We start from the raw sequence: 16,755 nt of genomic DNA on the forward strand, positions 1-16,755 counted from the left end.
CCCCACCACCACTAAGCTTGTTTTCCGGATACAGTCCATCACTGGGGATTGGCTGCAATTCCACCACTGGCTTCTGCTGGCACTGCTTAACAGACTTAACTGGGGTGGAGGTGGAAAGGTGGCCGGGTCTCTATCTGCCAGCCTCCAGCCTGATTAAAAGATTCCCCCACTGCAATTTTGCCACAGGGGAAGGCATTAAATCCAACCACTGTTTTTCATTAAAAAATGTTGCCTGCTTATAGTCATTGATGATGTGTGTGTGTGTGTGTGTATACATATATATAAATTTCTAACTTGTGCTGTGTTCAACAGGGTAGCTGAAGAGGCATAAAAATTAGCCTTAGTATCTCTCAGTTGGGAAAATGTAAATTAACCAGGAATCCTGGTCCTTATTAATGCCAAATGACTTCAGTTGGGAAAGTTTGTGTGCCTGCTTGGCTGTGATGTCACCCTTCCCTCCCCCTCCCTCAACTCTCCTCGCCATTGGTTAAATAGCATGCTACCCCTGTTTGGGTTCACAGAAAATGAATGGTCTCTTCTCAGGTTTAAGAAGTTTAAGCTTTCTTGTTGTGTTGATTATACAGAACAACACAGTACAGCATTCGGTCGCTTACAACGTGCCTACTGGCAGGTGTGCCTTCCCCTGTGGCAAGATTGCAGTGGGGGAATCTTTTAATCAGGCTGGAGGCTGGCAGATAGAGACCCGGCCACCTTTCCACCTCCACCCCAGTTAAGCCTGTTAAGCAGTGCCAGCAGAAGCCAGTGGTGGAATTGCAGCCAATCCCCAGTGATGGACTGCTACAGAAATTTCAGTTGGCACTCTGCCTGCTGTATGCATTCTCAGCAGTTTTATCAGCTAGTTTTCTCTTTCTGTCCTGAAGGCAAATGCTCTTGGTGGACACAGTTTTGTATTTGCCAATAGCTCTCTGGTATCCCAGTTAAGCGGCCGTCCTTCACATCAATCTCACAGTGACTATCAGCAGATATTCACAAGGTATTAAGTCTGAGCCTCACACAGTTCTCATCCAATTCTACATCTACGCACTTTCCAGTGGGAGTCACTGGATACCAATCAGCAGCAATAGTTGATGGTTTTAATTCCATTCCCTCACCAAAATGTGTCGAGATAGTCACAGCATTCTAAACTGTTACTCCATTTGAGTTCAGCTCATTTAGTAAAATTACAACTACAACTTGCATTTATTTAACACTTTATCATAGTAAAATCCCCAAGCCGGAAAGTTAACCAAAGAAAACTGAACATTGAATCAAATAGAAAAGATATGAGGACAGGTTGGTCAAAGAGGTAGGATTTGAGGAGTGTCTTAAAGGAGATGGAGAGCTTTGAGGAAGGAATTCCAGAGTTTAGGGTCTTGGCTGTTGATGGCATGCCTTTCAGTGATGGACAATGCAAATCAGGAATCCGCAAGAGGCCGGATTTGGAGGGGCACAGACCTCTCGAAGGGCCATAGGGCTGGTTGTGGTTACAGAGACAGAGAGAGGGTGAAGCTGTAGGAGTGGTGGTGCCGATTTGAAACAAGGATGAGAATTTTTAAATTGAGACTTTGCAGGACTGGGAGCCAATGTAAATCAGTGGGCACAGGAATCATGGGTGAATGGAACTTAGTGTGAATTAGGATATAGGCAGGAAAATATGGGTGAACTTGTGGAGGGTGTAAGGTGGGAGGCCGACAAGGACAGTATTGGACTAGTCAAGGTGTAAAGAACATAATTTTATTTTTTCATTGCCTGTGGCTTTAAGATTGGACTGAGGCTTTAAAAACTACCATGGTTGCAGTTTAAAAGAGATGTTCACTAGAGCAGGAAGAAGAAAATCTATGATGTTGCTATCCTGGAACAGTGTGTTCCAGGTTGGACAGTGTGGTGCTGGAACGGAGACCTGGTTTAAGAGAAAACTGCCCAGCGACAGTGTTTTGATTGGCTCCTGATCAAGTGGTCAGGTTCTGCGTGAGGATAGTGAAGTAGATCAGCTCCTAGCCTGAAAAGAGAAAAGAACTGAAACCTCTCTCTCCTATGTTTCGTAAGACTCCAGTAATCCTGCCATAGTAGCTAGCTGGCTATTTCTCACATTGCTGTATCCTACTTTCTTTGAAAGGCCCCTGTCAGGAGGGAAAGGGGAAAAATTAGCAGTAGAGACATTAAGAGCAAGTTTCGACCAGAGAACCACAGACTGCAGGTGCTAGGAGACCACCTCATGTGAACCAGAACAGCCTGCAAGGAATTTGGGAAAAAGCAATCAAAGTCAACCCATCTATTCCTGAACTCCGGAATGGTGCTATTGAACTGTTTTATCTCACCCTTAAAGTCCATGTTTTGTGCGTCTTATGTTTGTGTATAGGGGTTTAAGAAGAGGTAGAGTTTAAGTTATTGAGTTAAAAGTTAGCAGTTCACATTTCTTCCTTTTGTCACTGATCATAGGAAATTTGTTTAATAAACAGCTATTTACTTGTTAAGTTTACAAACCTGATGCTCGTATTCTTTTAACCTAAATTAGACAGTCAGGTAGAATTGGGCCAATCTGGCAGTCTGATTAAATTTCTCACATTTGTCATGAATTGGGGAGCAGTGGGGCATGATACTACAGCACACTATCCCCAATGAGTCGTGACAAAGGGTCGAGGTTAAAAAGAAATTTTGATGAGGGTTTCAGCAGCAGATGAAATGAGGAAGAAGCCAAGAAGTGCAATATCACAAAGGTGGAAGAAGGTGGCCTTCATGGTGGACAGAATATGGGATTGCAAGCTCAGCTCAAGATTCAAAGTCTGGTAGAGACTCAGACAGTAGTCAGGGAGTAAGGATGAGGCTGGTGGCTATTTCCTTTTATTACTCAGGATTATTATTATTCTTCCAGGACATCACTGCAGGGTAGTGTCCTAGGCCCAACCATCTTCAGCTGCTTCATCAATGACCTTCCAGGCAAGGACAGCCACGTCCTATGAATGAAAAAAAATTCATGGCACGTGGGCAGCGCTGGCTATGTCAGCATTTACCTCCCATCCCTAATTTCCCTTGAGAAGGCGGTGGTGAGCTGCCTTGTTGATCCGCTGCAGTCCATGTAGTGTAGTTAGGGAGGATTTTGACCCAGCGACAATGAAGGAACAGCGATATATTCCCAAGTCAGGATGGTGAGTGGCTTGGAGGGCAACTTCCAGGTTGTGGATTTCTCATGTATCTGCTGCCCTTGTCCTTCTAGATGGTAGCAGTTATGGGGTTGGAAGGTGCTCGCTAAGGAACCTTGGTGAGTTCCTGCAGTGTATCTTGTAGATGGTACACACTGCTGCTACTGTGCATCGGTGATGGAGGGACTGAATGTGGATGGGATGCCAGTCAAGTGGGCTACTTTGTCTGGATGATGTCAAGCTTCTTGAGTGTTGTTAGAGCTGCACTCATCCAGGCAAGTAGAGAGTATTTCATCACACTCCTGATTTATGCCTTGTAGATGGTGGACAGGCTTTGGGGAGTCAGGAGGTGAGTTATTAACCTCAGGAGTCTTAGCCTATGACTTGCTCTTGTATCCACAGTATTTTTTTGGCTAGTCGAGTTCAATTTCTGGTCAGTGGTAACTCCCATGTTGACAGTGGGAGATTCAGCAATGGTAATGCCATTGAATGTCAAGGGGCAATGGTTAGATTCTCTCTTGTGGAGATGGTCATTGCCTGGCACTTGTGTGGCATGAATATTGCTTGCCCGGTCTTGCTGCATTTGGACTTGGACTGCTTCAGTATCTGAGGAGTCACGAATAGTGCTGAATATTGTGCAATCATCAGCGAACACCCCCACTGCTGACCTTATGATGGAAGGAAGCAGCTTCAGATGGTTGGGCCTAGGACAGTACCCTGAAGAACCCCTGCAGTGATGCCCTGGAACAGAGATGACTGACCTCCAACAACCACAACCATCTTCCTTTGTGCTAGGTATGACTCCAGCTAGCGGAGAGTTTTCTGCCTGATTCCAATTGACTCCAGTTTTGCTAGAGCTCCTTGATGCCATATTCAGTCAAATGCTGCCTTGATGTCAAGGGCAGTCACTCTCACCTTACCTCTTGAGTTCAGCTCTTTTGTCCATGTTTGAACAAGACTAAGATGAGATCAGGTGCTGAGTGACTGATTCCATGTGTATGACTATGTCAGGCTGTTGCTTGACTAGCCTGTAAGATAGCTCTCCCAATTTTGCCACAAGCCCCGAGATGTTAGTTAGAAGGACTTTGCAGGATCAACAAGGCTGAGTTGGCCATTATCATTTCTGGTCTGTCTGGTTTCATATTGACTTTCTAGTGGTTTGATACAACTGAGAGGCTCGCTAGGTTATTTCAGAGGGCAGTTAAGAGTCAACCACATTGCTGTGGAGCTGGAGTCACATGTAGGTCAGACCGAGGTAAGGATGACAGATTCCTTCCCTAAAGGGCATTAGTGAACCAGTCAACAAAGATTTCATGGTCATCATGTTTACTGAATTCAAATTCCAGCATCTACAGTGGTGGGATTCATACCAGGATCCCCAGATCTTTACCCTGGGTCTCTGGATTACTAGTCCAGCGACAATACCATTACACAACCACCTCTCCTCTCTGGAGGGGAGTTTATGGTAGAGACCATGGTTTGATTCTTATGACACAGCTGGTATATGCTTCTGTTCACAGGGCTGTAACACATCTTGTTTGTCTCCCATCAAAAATGTACCAGGGCTTCTCTGTCAGATTATCCAACAACCAACAACTTTGCTGTTTGAACCTGAGTTGAGTTTCAAACCTCATATCTTATTCATCATCAGAAAGATTTATTTCCATCTTGCAAAATCACACACCTCCATCCTAAACTGCCCCACCACCCAACTGTCCAAATTTATGAGGGGTCTGGGAAGAGTAGATATGAAGAAACTGTTCCCATTGGTGGAAGGATCCAAGAGGACACCAATTTAAGGTGATCAGCAAAAGAAGCAATGGCGGTCTGAGGAAAATCATGTTTATGTAGCAAGTGGTTAGGATCTGGAATGCACAGCTGAGATTGTGGTGGAGGCAGATTCAATGGAAGCCTTCATAATGGAATTAGATGATTACCTGGAGAGAAAAAAATTGCTATGGGGAAAAGGCAGGTGAGTGGGATTAGGAGAATTGGTCTTGCATAAGAGCCAGCACAGGCAAGACAGACCAAATAACCTCCTTCTAAGCTAACTATTTTATGAAACTTAAAACCCACAACTGCACCTTTGTCTGTTTTTGGCTTGGCATCTCAAACAGCCTTCTGAATCCCAACACACATGAAATGTGATTCTTCCAAACACTCACTGCCCACATCATAACTCCTACTAATTACCATTTGCTCATTACCCTGGGGATGAAATCTTTCACTGGCTTTCCATCCACCAATGTGCCAAATTCCAAATCATCCCAATTTACAGATTGCTCCATAAAGTCTCTCTCAACTCACTTCTCCAGCCTCCTCTGGGCTGAGGTCACAGCTTGTAGTCTCCACTCTTTTGAGTCTAGCTTCTTATGCATCTCTCTGTACTTACAGCTCATCTATCTTGTCAATCACACCTTTTAAGTTTAAATTATTTTAGTTTTCTTGGATATTTGCTATGTTACATACATGGAATTACATAGAATCCACAGCACAGGAATATCCAGTTAAGCCCAATTGGTCTGCGCCAGTATTTGCTCATCATATGAGGCTTTTTCCAAATTAATTAGCTCTTAATGAATTAACTACCCCACTTCCTCTCTATTGCCTTCTCCCTCACGTAAGCATAAAGCGTAAATGTTTCCATAATACCATGTGCTTCAATCAAAGTGGCAGCAAGTTCCACATTATCACCATCTTCAGCATAGGGAAATTTGTACTGAATTCTCTATTTGTTATATTATATCAATACTAATATGCTGACTTATGAACAATCTTGAATTTCAAATTTTGCCTTTTCTTGTTGCAGGTCCGGAACGTTAAATCAGACAGTGATCCTGCCAACATGCGTGATCTATATATTGATCCCAAAATTGCTAAAGGTCATATTTTAATATATATTTAGATCTATGTAGAGGGAGAGAACAAAAGCTGGGCAAGGATCAAAAATATATAGATCCAGGACACTACCAAGGTGGAACAGAATATGAAAGAAAGAAGAGATAAATCAAAAATTAGCAATTAGCAGAAGTCAAGCTTGGGTTTTAATAGCCCATTAATTGTAGAAGGAAAGAGAGACTGAAATGAGAGATGAGTTCCATAGGTTTGAGGTCCTGGGAGATACTCATGGACTCTTAGGAGGTAATCTTAAATCATCTCTGAAAACTTACCACCCTGTTCCTGCCACTACCGCTTTAACTGGGCCTTCATCATAGGTTGCCTGGTTTCTCATCTGACTCCTACTTTGTTAATATATGCAAATTGGGGTCCAATGGTGCCATTGGTATCTCAATAGTATTTTAACCAGTTGCTGAGTGGGGTGCCTACTGCAGCTTCCACACTAACAAAATCTTCCAGGTAAGATGCAGACTCTAAAAGGTAACTTTGATGAACCCAGAGCAGTGGGAGTTCTCCTCTGGGCCTCACGACAGGAGTCTGGGCCACCGCTGCATCAGGCTTCCTCCATGGGTAGCACCCTGCCAAAACGAACCATGCGACTTATCTATAAATGGCCTCTGGGCTTCCTTATCTTCTTTTGGATCTGAAATTGACCACTGGGATGTAAGCAAGGCTTGGGTGTTAAAATAACCCAGGTCCCTAAGTAATGCTTCCTTCCCTGGGATTATTACCAAATAAGAAGCGGTGCCAATCTTTCCCTCAATGTCTCTCAGTTGTGGATGATATCACAACTGAGCATGATTATATCGTCATCAACATCTGCAACATCTGCAGCAGAGTCTGCTTCCACTTATCCGGAGCAGGAACCTCAGTTAATTGTTCGCCTCAATTCAATGATGCTGCAACCAATTTCATTGTTCCACTGCTGCCCCAGCCAAAATGAACTAAATCAGCAAAGACTGTAGGTTCAACCTGGAACCACAATGGTCTGTATGGCTCAGCTTCTCACTGAAAGGCAGCAGGGAAATCCGTTTAATTTGAACTTATAGTTCTGAAAGAGCCTGGCTGATGCTGTAGAAATTGGAACCGTTGCATCTGATGTTTTTTGTTCTTTCAGGTTTTCCGATGAATCAAATTTGTCAAGGTACTCCCCCAATTATTCCTGCACGAATCCACAACCAATATCAGTCATTAACACAATCAGAGGTACACTTAGTCATTTTATGTTTTTAATCTGGTGGTAGCTCACTGTATCTAGTCTTATCTGCTACTGTGTGCTCTCTGTTCTGCACAGGATAAAGATGCTGATGAATATCTAAAACTTAACCACGTAGAAAGTGAGTATGCATCATTCCACTATCCATTAAACTTCCTTAAAAAAACTGTGGTTAAGGGTTAGTAAAGACCACACAGGGCGCTTCTTCACGCTGTTCCCCCTTCATAAAAATAAAATAATTTGTCAAGATAATAATTAACGTGTGCATTTTAAAACTAGTTGGCAGCATGTTTCCCAACGATCAGGAAGTTTTGCGATAAATGTGGTTGGGGACCTTAAAAATGTAACGCATTATGGGTGTTCCTACATCATGGACTGTAGCAGTTCTAGGAGGCAGCACATCACCACCTTCTCAAGGACAATAATGAATGGGCAATAAATGCTACCTAGCCAGCGATGCCCACATCCAATGAATAAAAAAAAACCCTCTATTACAAATGCAATATCTCAATTCAAGAAAAGAAGGAGATAGAAAGCAGGAATCTATAGGCCAGTTAGCATACATCTGTCATCGGGGAAAAATGCTGGAATTCATTATTAAACAAGTAGTAGCAAGACAATTAGAAAATCAAAATACAATCAAGCAGAGTCAACATGGTTTTACGAAAGGGAAATTATTTTTAACAAATTTATTTGGAGATCTTTGAGTATATAACACGTAGGGGGGAGTAAAGGGGAACCAGTAGATGTAGTGTATCTGCATTTCCAAAAGGTATTAGATAAGGTGCCACATAAACGGTTACTGCACAAGATAAGAACTCGTGGTGTTGAGGGTAATATAGTAGTATGGATAGAGAACTGGCTAACTATCAGGGAACAGAGAGTTAGGATAAATGGGTCATTTTTAGGTTGGCAAACGTAAGTAGTGCGGTGCCACAAAGATCAATGCTGGTGCTTGAATTATTTATAATCTATATTAATCATTTAGATAAAGGGGACAACTATTTGTAGACAAATTTGCTGATGATACAAAGATGGTAGGAAAGCAAGTTGTGAGGAGGACTCAGAGACTGCAAAAGGAGAAAGGTAGATTAAATGAGTGAGCAAAAATTTGGCAGATGGAGTATAATGTGGGAAAATGAGAGAATGTCTAATTTAGCAGGGAGAATAGAAATGCAGGATATTATTTAAATGGAGAGAGATTACAGAATGCTACAACACAGAAGGATCTGGATGTCCTCATACTTGGATCACAAAAAATTAGCATGGAGGCCCATCAAGTAATTTGGAAGGTAAATGGGATGTGAGCCTTTATTGGAAAGGGGTGTAGTATAAACGTAGGAAAATCTTGCTACATAAGTTCAGGACTTTGGTGCTTAAGGAGGGACATATTTGCATTGGAAGCAGTTTAGAGAAGGTTCACTAGGTTGATTCCTGGGATGAAGGAGTTGTCTTCAGAGAAAAGGTTGAGCAGGTTGGGCCAATACTCACTGGAGTTTAGAAGAATGAGTGGTGATATTGAAACATGTAAGATTTTGAAGGGGCTTGACAGGGTAGATGCTGAGAGAAAGTTTCTTCTCGTGGAATCAAGATCTAAGGGGGCATAGTTTCAAAATAAGGGGTCTCCCGTTTAAGACAAGGATGAGGAGGAATTCCTTCTCTCAGAGGATCATTAATTTTCTGAATTCTCTACAGAGAGCAGTGGATGCTAGATATATTAATGGCTGAGTTAGACAGAGTTTTGATCTACAGGGGAGTTGACAGTTGTGGGGAACAGGCAGGAAAGTGGACGCCATGATCAGATCAAGCATGATCTTATTGAATGGCAGGGCAGAGCCAAGCAGCCAAATGCTTACTCCTGCTTCTGTTCTGATATAATTGACCTCAGTGCTGTAGGGTTGTCAGATGGAGGATGCCGAGGGCCATATAGGTCAGCTCATCTCTGTTATGTAATGACCCCTTCTGGAAGGTGCACAAATGAATTTATGGTGAAAATAGGATGAGACTTGGTTGTGATGCCCACCCCTCACTGCACCATGATCAAATGAAGTTAATACTGTCTACGATTGAAGCTCATTTATTTGATCTGTTAGGACTCACCTGGGTTCCCTGGTTAATATCTGCCAATTCTTAGTGATATAGACTCACATTAGGAATGGCTGTCTGCACACAATGCTGTGGACTACATGGCGCTAGTGGAATTATACCCTCAAAAAGATCAGTCCCTTCAAGAAATGAGGGGAGAAAAAATGGGGAAAAAGATATTGGACAGAATTTCCTGGGTGACGTGGGGGTGGAGGGCCCACTTAAAATGGCGTCCACTGACGTTGGGCGGGCGTCCCGACATCACCATTGTGATATCTAGCTGGGTGGGTGCGATGAAGTGCAATGTGCGCCCGCCATTAATTAAAGGGCTTATTAAGGCCCTTAACTCGGCAATCGATGCTGATTTTGAGGGCCCCGTATGATCTTTGGCTCAGCGCACGGGATCAACAAGCAGGCGCGTAAGTGACTTTTGAACAAAACTCATCCACAGGCGGGATATGTGGGCTCAGTGGGGTTGTTTTATGTGAAGTATTTATTGCAGCAAGTGTTTTAAACTTGCCTGTGTGATCTGCAGCAGTTCTGACTGATTTCCAGCAGCTTTCTCTGTACTTTGAAGCTTCAGCTCAACACTCTGCAGACAATAATCTTTATCGGGCTTGCAGCTTTCCGGAGGCCTCCATTTAGCCTGGGTATGGGTTCTGACATCTCCACTGGAGACAGCTCCTCTGAGGAGGAAGGGACGGCTAGAATAAGGAGGAGGGCAGGAGTGGACAATCAGCCCCAGGGGAGCCACCTTTGGGAGGCCAGATGCAGGCACGAGGGGCGCAGGGCCAAGAGGTTGTCCAAGGTGGAAGGGGCTGCAGAAGACGCCACTATCCTGCTGCCAGGGTATACAGGCGGCGAAGCAGCTACCTCAATATGTCTGAGGTGCAGTGCCGAAGGAGGCCCCGACTGTTAAGGGAAACAGTCAACTATATCTGTCAGATGATTGGCCCTGAGATCTCTCCAAACTGTGTGGGCGGACACCCCAGGCCAGCGGCTCTGAAGCTCACAGTTGCCCTCCACTTCTATGCATCTGGCTCCTTCCAGGGCTCGGTGGGTGATCTTTGCAGTGTCTCCCAAACACCTATCCTCACTTGTGTCAAGCAGGTTACAGATGCTCTGTTCAGACAGGCATTGACCTTCATCCACTTCCCCTGCGACCAGGCAAGTCAGACACAGCGAGCCAGAGGCTTCGCGGCCATTGCTGGCTTCCCCCATGTCCAGGGTGCTGTAGGGTGCACACAGTTAGCCATCAAGGCACCAGCAGGTGAGCTCGGTGCCATCATCAACAGGAAGGGCTTCCACTCCATGAACGTGCAGATAGTGTGTGATCACAGGATGCTGATTCTACAAGTCTGTGCAAGGTACCCAGGCAGCTCCCATGACACCTACATCCTCAGACACTCCCAGGTGCCGGGGCTCTTCAGTGCTCCAGCTCGGCTGGATGGTTGGCTGCTGGGTGACAAGGGCTATCTCCTGCGAAGGTGGCTCGTGACACCTCTCCGCCGTCCAAGAACAGAAGCTGAGCAGCGTTACAATAGGAGCCAGGGCACCACAAGGGCTGTGGTGGAGACAGCCATCAGTCTTCTCAAAATGCGCTTCTGTTGCCTGGACCGCTCAGGGGGCGCACTCCAGTACCCCCCAGATCCCGTCTCTGCGATAGTGGTAGAATGCCACGCTCTGCACAATCTTGCGCTGGAAAGTGGGGATGCAGTTGACGATGAAGACCTTGATGCAGTGGATGCAGCTGCACACGATGAATCCAGCAGTGGCTCAGAGGATGAGGAAGCACAGAGCAATGATGAGGGGCAATATGCCGACCCGCTATTACACCAAGGAGGCAGGGACACCCGGAAGACTTTAATCCAATGAACCTTCAGCTTACTCCACACAAATGGATCTGCAGGACCAGCATTGCCTGGCGCATCCATACACGGCACTTAAGTGCGTCATCTTCCACTTCATCAGCTGCAACTAAAGGCTTAGTACATAAACATCAATGTCCACTCAAACAGTCAAGATATTTCTGTGAAACAGACAAATGCAGCACAAAGGAGACACCCTCACCCATGGTCACAAATGTGGACTTTATTCCCATCCATCAGCTGGTGCCACCAAAAACAAAACAAAACGATGCTCCGACATTGACAAAAATAAATTCCATAATCTAGGGGCAACAGAAAATCACCAGTGAGAAACCCATGGAGTGCCTAAAGTGCCATATGCTTATGTTTGTGGGTGCCTTTTCTTGGTGCCACCCCATCGCTCGGAGTGGCTTGTGAGACAGCCTGCTGACTCTGCTGTCCTGTTGGCCTCGATGACCTTGGTGGGCATCCTCTGGCCCATGGAGCCTGTGATGGCCCCGCCTGGGAGGGAGTGACCAGTTCCAGAACTGGCACCTCCCCAGTTGTCGCAGCCTCAACGGATGCAACCGTCACTGGCAGAGGGGCGGAGGAGCTGCTGCCTCCATCCGGAGCACCCTGAGAGGAGCTCACAACGACGACAGGCAGCTGCTGCGCTAACGTGAGGTCACATTGGACCTCCCTGCTCACCACAGATGCATGGGCACCGAGCGGCGACACTTGGTGCCCAGAACATCTCCCACATTGCCAATGACCACCCGTGGCCATTAGGTCTTGCAGGTCCAAGCGTAACCCAATCAGATGCTGATCAATCCATTGGAAGCCCCTCTCCATGAGAGTCGCCAATCTCTCAATGGAGGAAGCCTGATGCTCTGACATGAGGTTCATGCCTTCACTGGCACTCTGCCTGGATTCCTCCTCCATAGAGACCAAGTGAAGCACGCATTCATGCAACACTGCCGGATGCTCCTGTGCACCCGGCCGCTTGTCCTGCAGCTGCTGCATGGCGGTCATCTCCAAAGGCACATCATCACTGCCCGACTCAGCATGTGCCCGGTTCCCTGCAGTCCTCTGGCTGCTGGTGCCATCGGCACTCTCTGTCCGTGCCATCTCCTCCAGCGATTGTGAAGTGCCCTCTCCACTGTGCCCTGGGACACTAGCCAATGTTATATTCCCCACCGATGTGGTAATTGCTGCGTTGGTGCCTAGCTCGCTGAAATGATGTGATGCTCGTGCCAATTGATGCCCCTCAGGTGTGGAAGAGGGACTCTTGACGTCCTCCTGGCGGCCATGCTGAAATTAACAACAAGGACAGTGGATCAGTTAGTGTTCAGTCAGTAACACAATTCATCCCTTTTCCCCCCCCAGGCTTATAATGCGCTCAACCTTCAAGAACCTAAGGAGACGAACATTGGTGGGGTGGTAAATAGTCAAGAGGAGGCCCAAACATTACACGCAAATACAGACAGGCTGGTCAGATGGCCTAAGGAATGCCACATGGAATGTAATGTGGATAAGTGTGAGGTTATGCACTTGGGCAGGACAAACAAGGTATGGGAATACAGGAGAAATGGTAGAACCGTGGAAAGTAAGGACGATTACAATGTCCTTGCTGGGCAGACCCGTTAAGGTAGCAGAACAGGAACATAAGGCGTTTAACAGAGTAAAAGCCAGACTTGCCTTTACTTGCTGAGGAATAGAATGTAGGAAAAGGGAGGTCATGTTGCAAGCGCAGAAAACGCTGTCAAGGCCACAACTACACTTCTGCGTTCAGTTGTGACCTGCGCTTTATGGGAGGGATGGCATTGGAGTGGGGAGAGTGCAGAGGTTCCTGACCTGGATACATGATGGCCTGGAGATTTGGAGTGATGAGGAAACATTGCAAACACTTGTGACATTTGCCGTGAAGCACAGGAGATTGACAGGTCACATTATTGACCTTCATACCATTATGAGGGGCATAGAACGGGTGGACAGAAGGCAACATTTCCCCTTGGCAGAGGGATGACTAACGTGATGGCATTTATTTAATGTGAGGGGCATGAGGTTGACAGGTGAGCTGCTGAGGACCTTTTGGACAGAGTAATGTGGGACGCACTGGCTGAAAGGGTGGTGGAGGTACAAACCCTCCTAAGATGCAGTAAGTATTTGGATGTGCAGTAGCAATGCCATGGCCTGTTAGGCCATGGGGACAGTGGTCAGAAATGGGATAAGTTGACTTTGGAAGGTGCTAGAGATGTGAATCCTCAAGGGGCCAAGGGATCTTTGTGTATGACCCACACGTCTGACTGTATCAGTCTGTGAGTGAGCAGTGTTGCTGCATTAACGATTGCAGCAACCATCAGTGTTTTGGGTGGTGGGAAGACAGAGTGGATGGGACCATGGGCCTCAAATACCTGACCCTACACCCCAGCCTCACTGACACCTGCTGACCTGGCCGCTTGTCTCCTTTCTAGCTCCATGGCCTGTTCTTCGAAGTGGGTCAGTGTGTGCAGCATGGTCTGGTCACCACCAGACTACTCAATGCGACAAACACCAACATATGCTGCAGGGAGAACCCATCTTCTCCTCAACCACTAAGGCTGATGGAAGCATGGTGACTATCTGTTTGCCCACCCAGCGTGCGCCAAATACCCAATGCAGTAACGACACTAAAACTGGGGGACGGCGGGTGCCTCAAGGCTAAGGCTACCTGCTGGGTTAAATGGCCAAGGCCAACATGGTACTCACCCATCCAGAACGCAACAAATCATTGAAACGCTTGCGGCACTGGGATCCTGTTCGACGGACAGCATCTATGGAGCTGACCACCTCCGCCACCTCCTGCCAGGCCCACGTTTTGATGTGGGGGCCCTCCTCCTCCCATCTCTGGGAAACAGGACCTCTTGCCATGCTGCCACCTCCTCAAGAAGGGCAGCAAGGCAGGCATCAGAGGAGCGAGGGGTACAATGGCCCCCCCCCCCCACTGGCCTACCCCGCAGCCTGCCCTCCTCCTTTGGCCTTCCCTCCATCAGAGCCTGCTGTGCAGAGCCCCTGTACCTGTAAGCTGTCCATGGTGATCAGCCTAAAGGAGGCTGCCTGGCCTTTCTTTATACAGACTGCAGGTTCCCCGTTGGAACCGGCCATCTGTACACGGCCACTGCAATTATAAACATCCTGCTCTACACGGAAGTGTGAAATGCGCTGGGGGGGCCTTAGTTGGCCTGCCCATGCAAAATGGTGGCGTGGCCTGGATCGCCGGTGGCGATTGGCTCTGCGCCAACACATGATTGGGTTAGCCCTGCCCTCCTGACGAACAGAAAATTCAGCCCTCTAAATTCTGTGTGCTTTGGCTGCTTTTTGGATAGGACAACTGTTGTTTGTATCTGTGCTGTTTTTATGTATTGCGCATTTCCTCCCTTCTTCACAGGCAGTGGAAGTAAAAGTTTACCAGACCCCAGACCACAACTGTCAATTCCTCCACGAGGAGCAAATTCACCAACTTCAGTGTAAGTGAAGCCCATTGATCAAAGAAAGAAAGAAGGACATGTATTTATATAACCCTGTTCACAACCTCAGGATGTCCCAAAGTGCTTTACAGCCAATTAAGCGCTAATTAAGTGTAGCCACAGTTGTAGTGTAGGAAAAGTGGCCACTGTTTTCTACACAGCAAGGTCCCACAAACAGCAGTGAAATAAATGCAAAGATTATTTGTTTCACTGATGATGTTTTGAGGCATAAATATTGTCCAGCTCTTCTTCAAAATAATGCTTTGGGATCTTTTATGAGCACCTGAGAGCAGATGGGTCTCATCGTACATGTGATACCAGAAGCTCACCTTTGATAGTGCAGCACTCTGTCCGTAGTGTATTGAAAGGTCATCCGAGGTTTCCTGCTCAAGATTGTGGTGAATATGTTGGGTTTGAATATCCCTATTTCATTTTCAATGTTTGCATTTCTCCTGGTGTATTGGATCCTAAATAAAATATGTATTTTCTTGCAGGCCAAAGCCTTCTATTCTTTTCGGGAAACCAGTGAGTATTGTTACTGAATTGTGCATGAGTAACAATTCAATAAAGATTAGAACTGAGGTTTGATGTAGTTGCAGCAGAACTATACCTGTGCCCTAAATTATATAGCCGCAGTTAGGAGCAAAGTTGAGAATTTGCTGAGACCAAAATCAAAGACCTATCAAGTTGCCACCAGAATTCAGGCAGAGTGCTGCACGGAGCATTACTTTGCTTATTGAATATGGCACACACACCATTTTGCAGCACCAATCCCAAGTTTCAGGAATAAAATGGAAGAATGCGAGGAATCTGAAGCAGATCACAATATCTGAAAGGAAAGAAGAAGCTTTATGTTTCGGGTAAAATCATTGAGTCTTATCCAGAACAACATATCCAAATTTCTTCCATGCATATGCTGATGGCTCTGGTGCATACTTGCATAATTTTCGATTTGCCATTTTAGAACTCCAGCCTGTACTTTTTATATCAGTCTGCATTCAGCTACCTGCCCATGGAAACATCCTTTCATCTGGACTGCTTCTTAAATTTTTCTAATCTTCTCCCTTCTGAATTTCCTGGGGTTTGATTGCACAGGTTTCAAGGTGACCCCCAGCACTTCAGCCCATTGGCCAGTCTTTTTGTGTGAGCCGAAGCAATGAGGATAAGCAGCTGACTTGGCCACAGCTGTCTTCAGCCCATATCCACCACTCCCAGCTCACCTCCCCCCCACCACCCTACCTGCCACAAGCATGCACACACACACACACACACACACACACACTTTCCAGCCAGTGAACTTGATATTGATTTGGAGCAACGACCATGGCTGTTAGCTCCTGACCTAAACAAATAATGTTGAGCCATTTAATTTCTGCCTCGCCTAATTCAGTACAAATCAGAGACTGAGCCTGAGACTTTCTGGCTCTGTACCTCAACAAATCATCATGGGGTTGGGACAAGCCTGACCAACTGTTTATGTCAGTAGGCAAAGCTATGATCTTTTCTGTCGCTTGCAGGACTGTGCAGGATTTGATGTGAATAATAAGACACCCGCCTGTTTGCTGCAAACCAAATGGATGGATAAATTTTGATTTCCAGTGACTAAATGCATAAAGGTTTTATGTGGAAAATAAGTTCTGCAGTCTGAATTTAGTGTCAACGCAATTTCTTTTTCAGTTTTGTCCCAAGCCTCCAATATCACCAGAAGGTAGGTGCTTGCATATCAAATCTTTCAGAATTCAAGTAATAAATGTCTTCAATCTCACTAATCCCTTCCGTTATTGCAGAATGCAACTTGCAGATGATGCAGCATGACTGACTATTAACATTTATAATGATTATCTTTTAAATTTGGTCATTTAAGGTGGAAAAGACAGACCAAGGTTGTCTTAAAACAATTAACTCCTGTGAAAATCATAATTCAAATTTATTCAACTGTTGAAGGGTTTCCATTAATCAAACTTGGTGGAATACAATCAGCAAACCATTAACAAATTGACTAAAATGAACCCATCCCTCCATAATGTTCAGCAATTTCACAATGTGAAATGTCTGTCTAAAAA

At 45.7% G+C, this 16,755-nt stretch overlaps 1 protein-coding gene across 1 annotated transcript in view; it reads left to right on the top strand.

Moving 5' to 3' along the window:
• LOC121290074 (B-cell linker protein-like) overlaps nt 1–16,755 on the top strand; it is a 54,701-nt gene that overhangs the window by 12,432 nt on the left and 25,514 nt on the right. Inside the window, exons 3-8 of the mRNA XM_041210229.1 lie at nt 5,950–6,022; nt 7,156–7,244; nt 7,333–7,375; nt 14,614–14,692; nt 15,187–15,217; nt 16,370–16,400. Of these exons, the coding sequence (XP_041066163.1) occupies nt 5,950–6,022; nt 7,156–7,244; nt 7,333–7,375; nt 14,614–14,692; nt 15,187–15,217; nt 16,370–16,400 (346 nt within the window). The remainder of the gene's footprint in view (nt 1–5,949; nt 6,023–7,155; nt 7,245–7,332; nt 7,376–14,613; nt 14,693–15,186; nt 15,218–16,369; nt 16,401–16,755) is intronic.

Source organism: Carcharodon carcharias, chromosome 17 (assembly GCF_017639515.1).
Source record: "Carcharodon carcharias isolate sCarCar2 chromosome 17, sCarCar2.pri, whole genome shotgun sequence".
Classification (NCBI taxonomy): Eukaryota; Metazoa; Chordata; class Chondrichthyes; order Lamniformes; family Lamnidae; genus Carcharodon; species Carcharodon carcharias.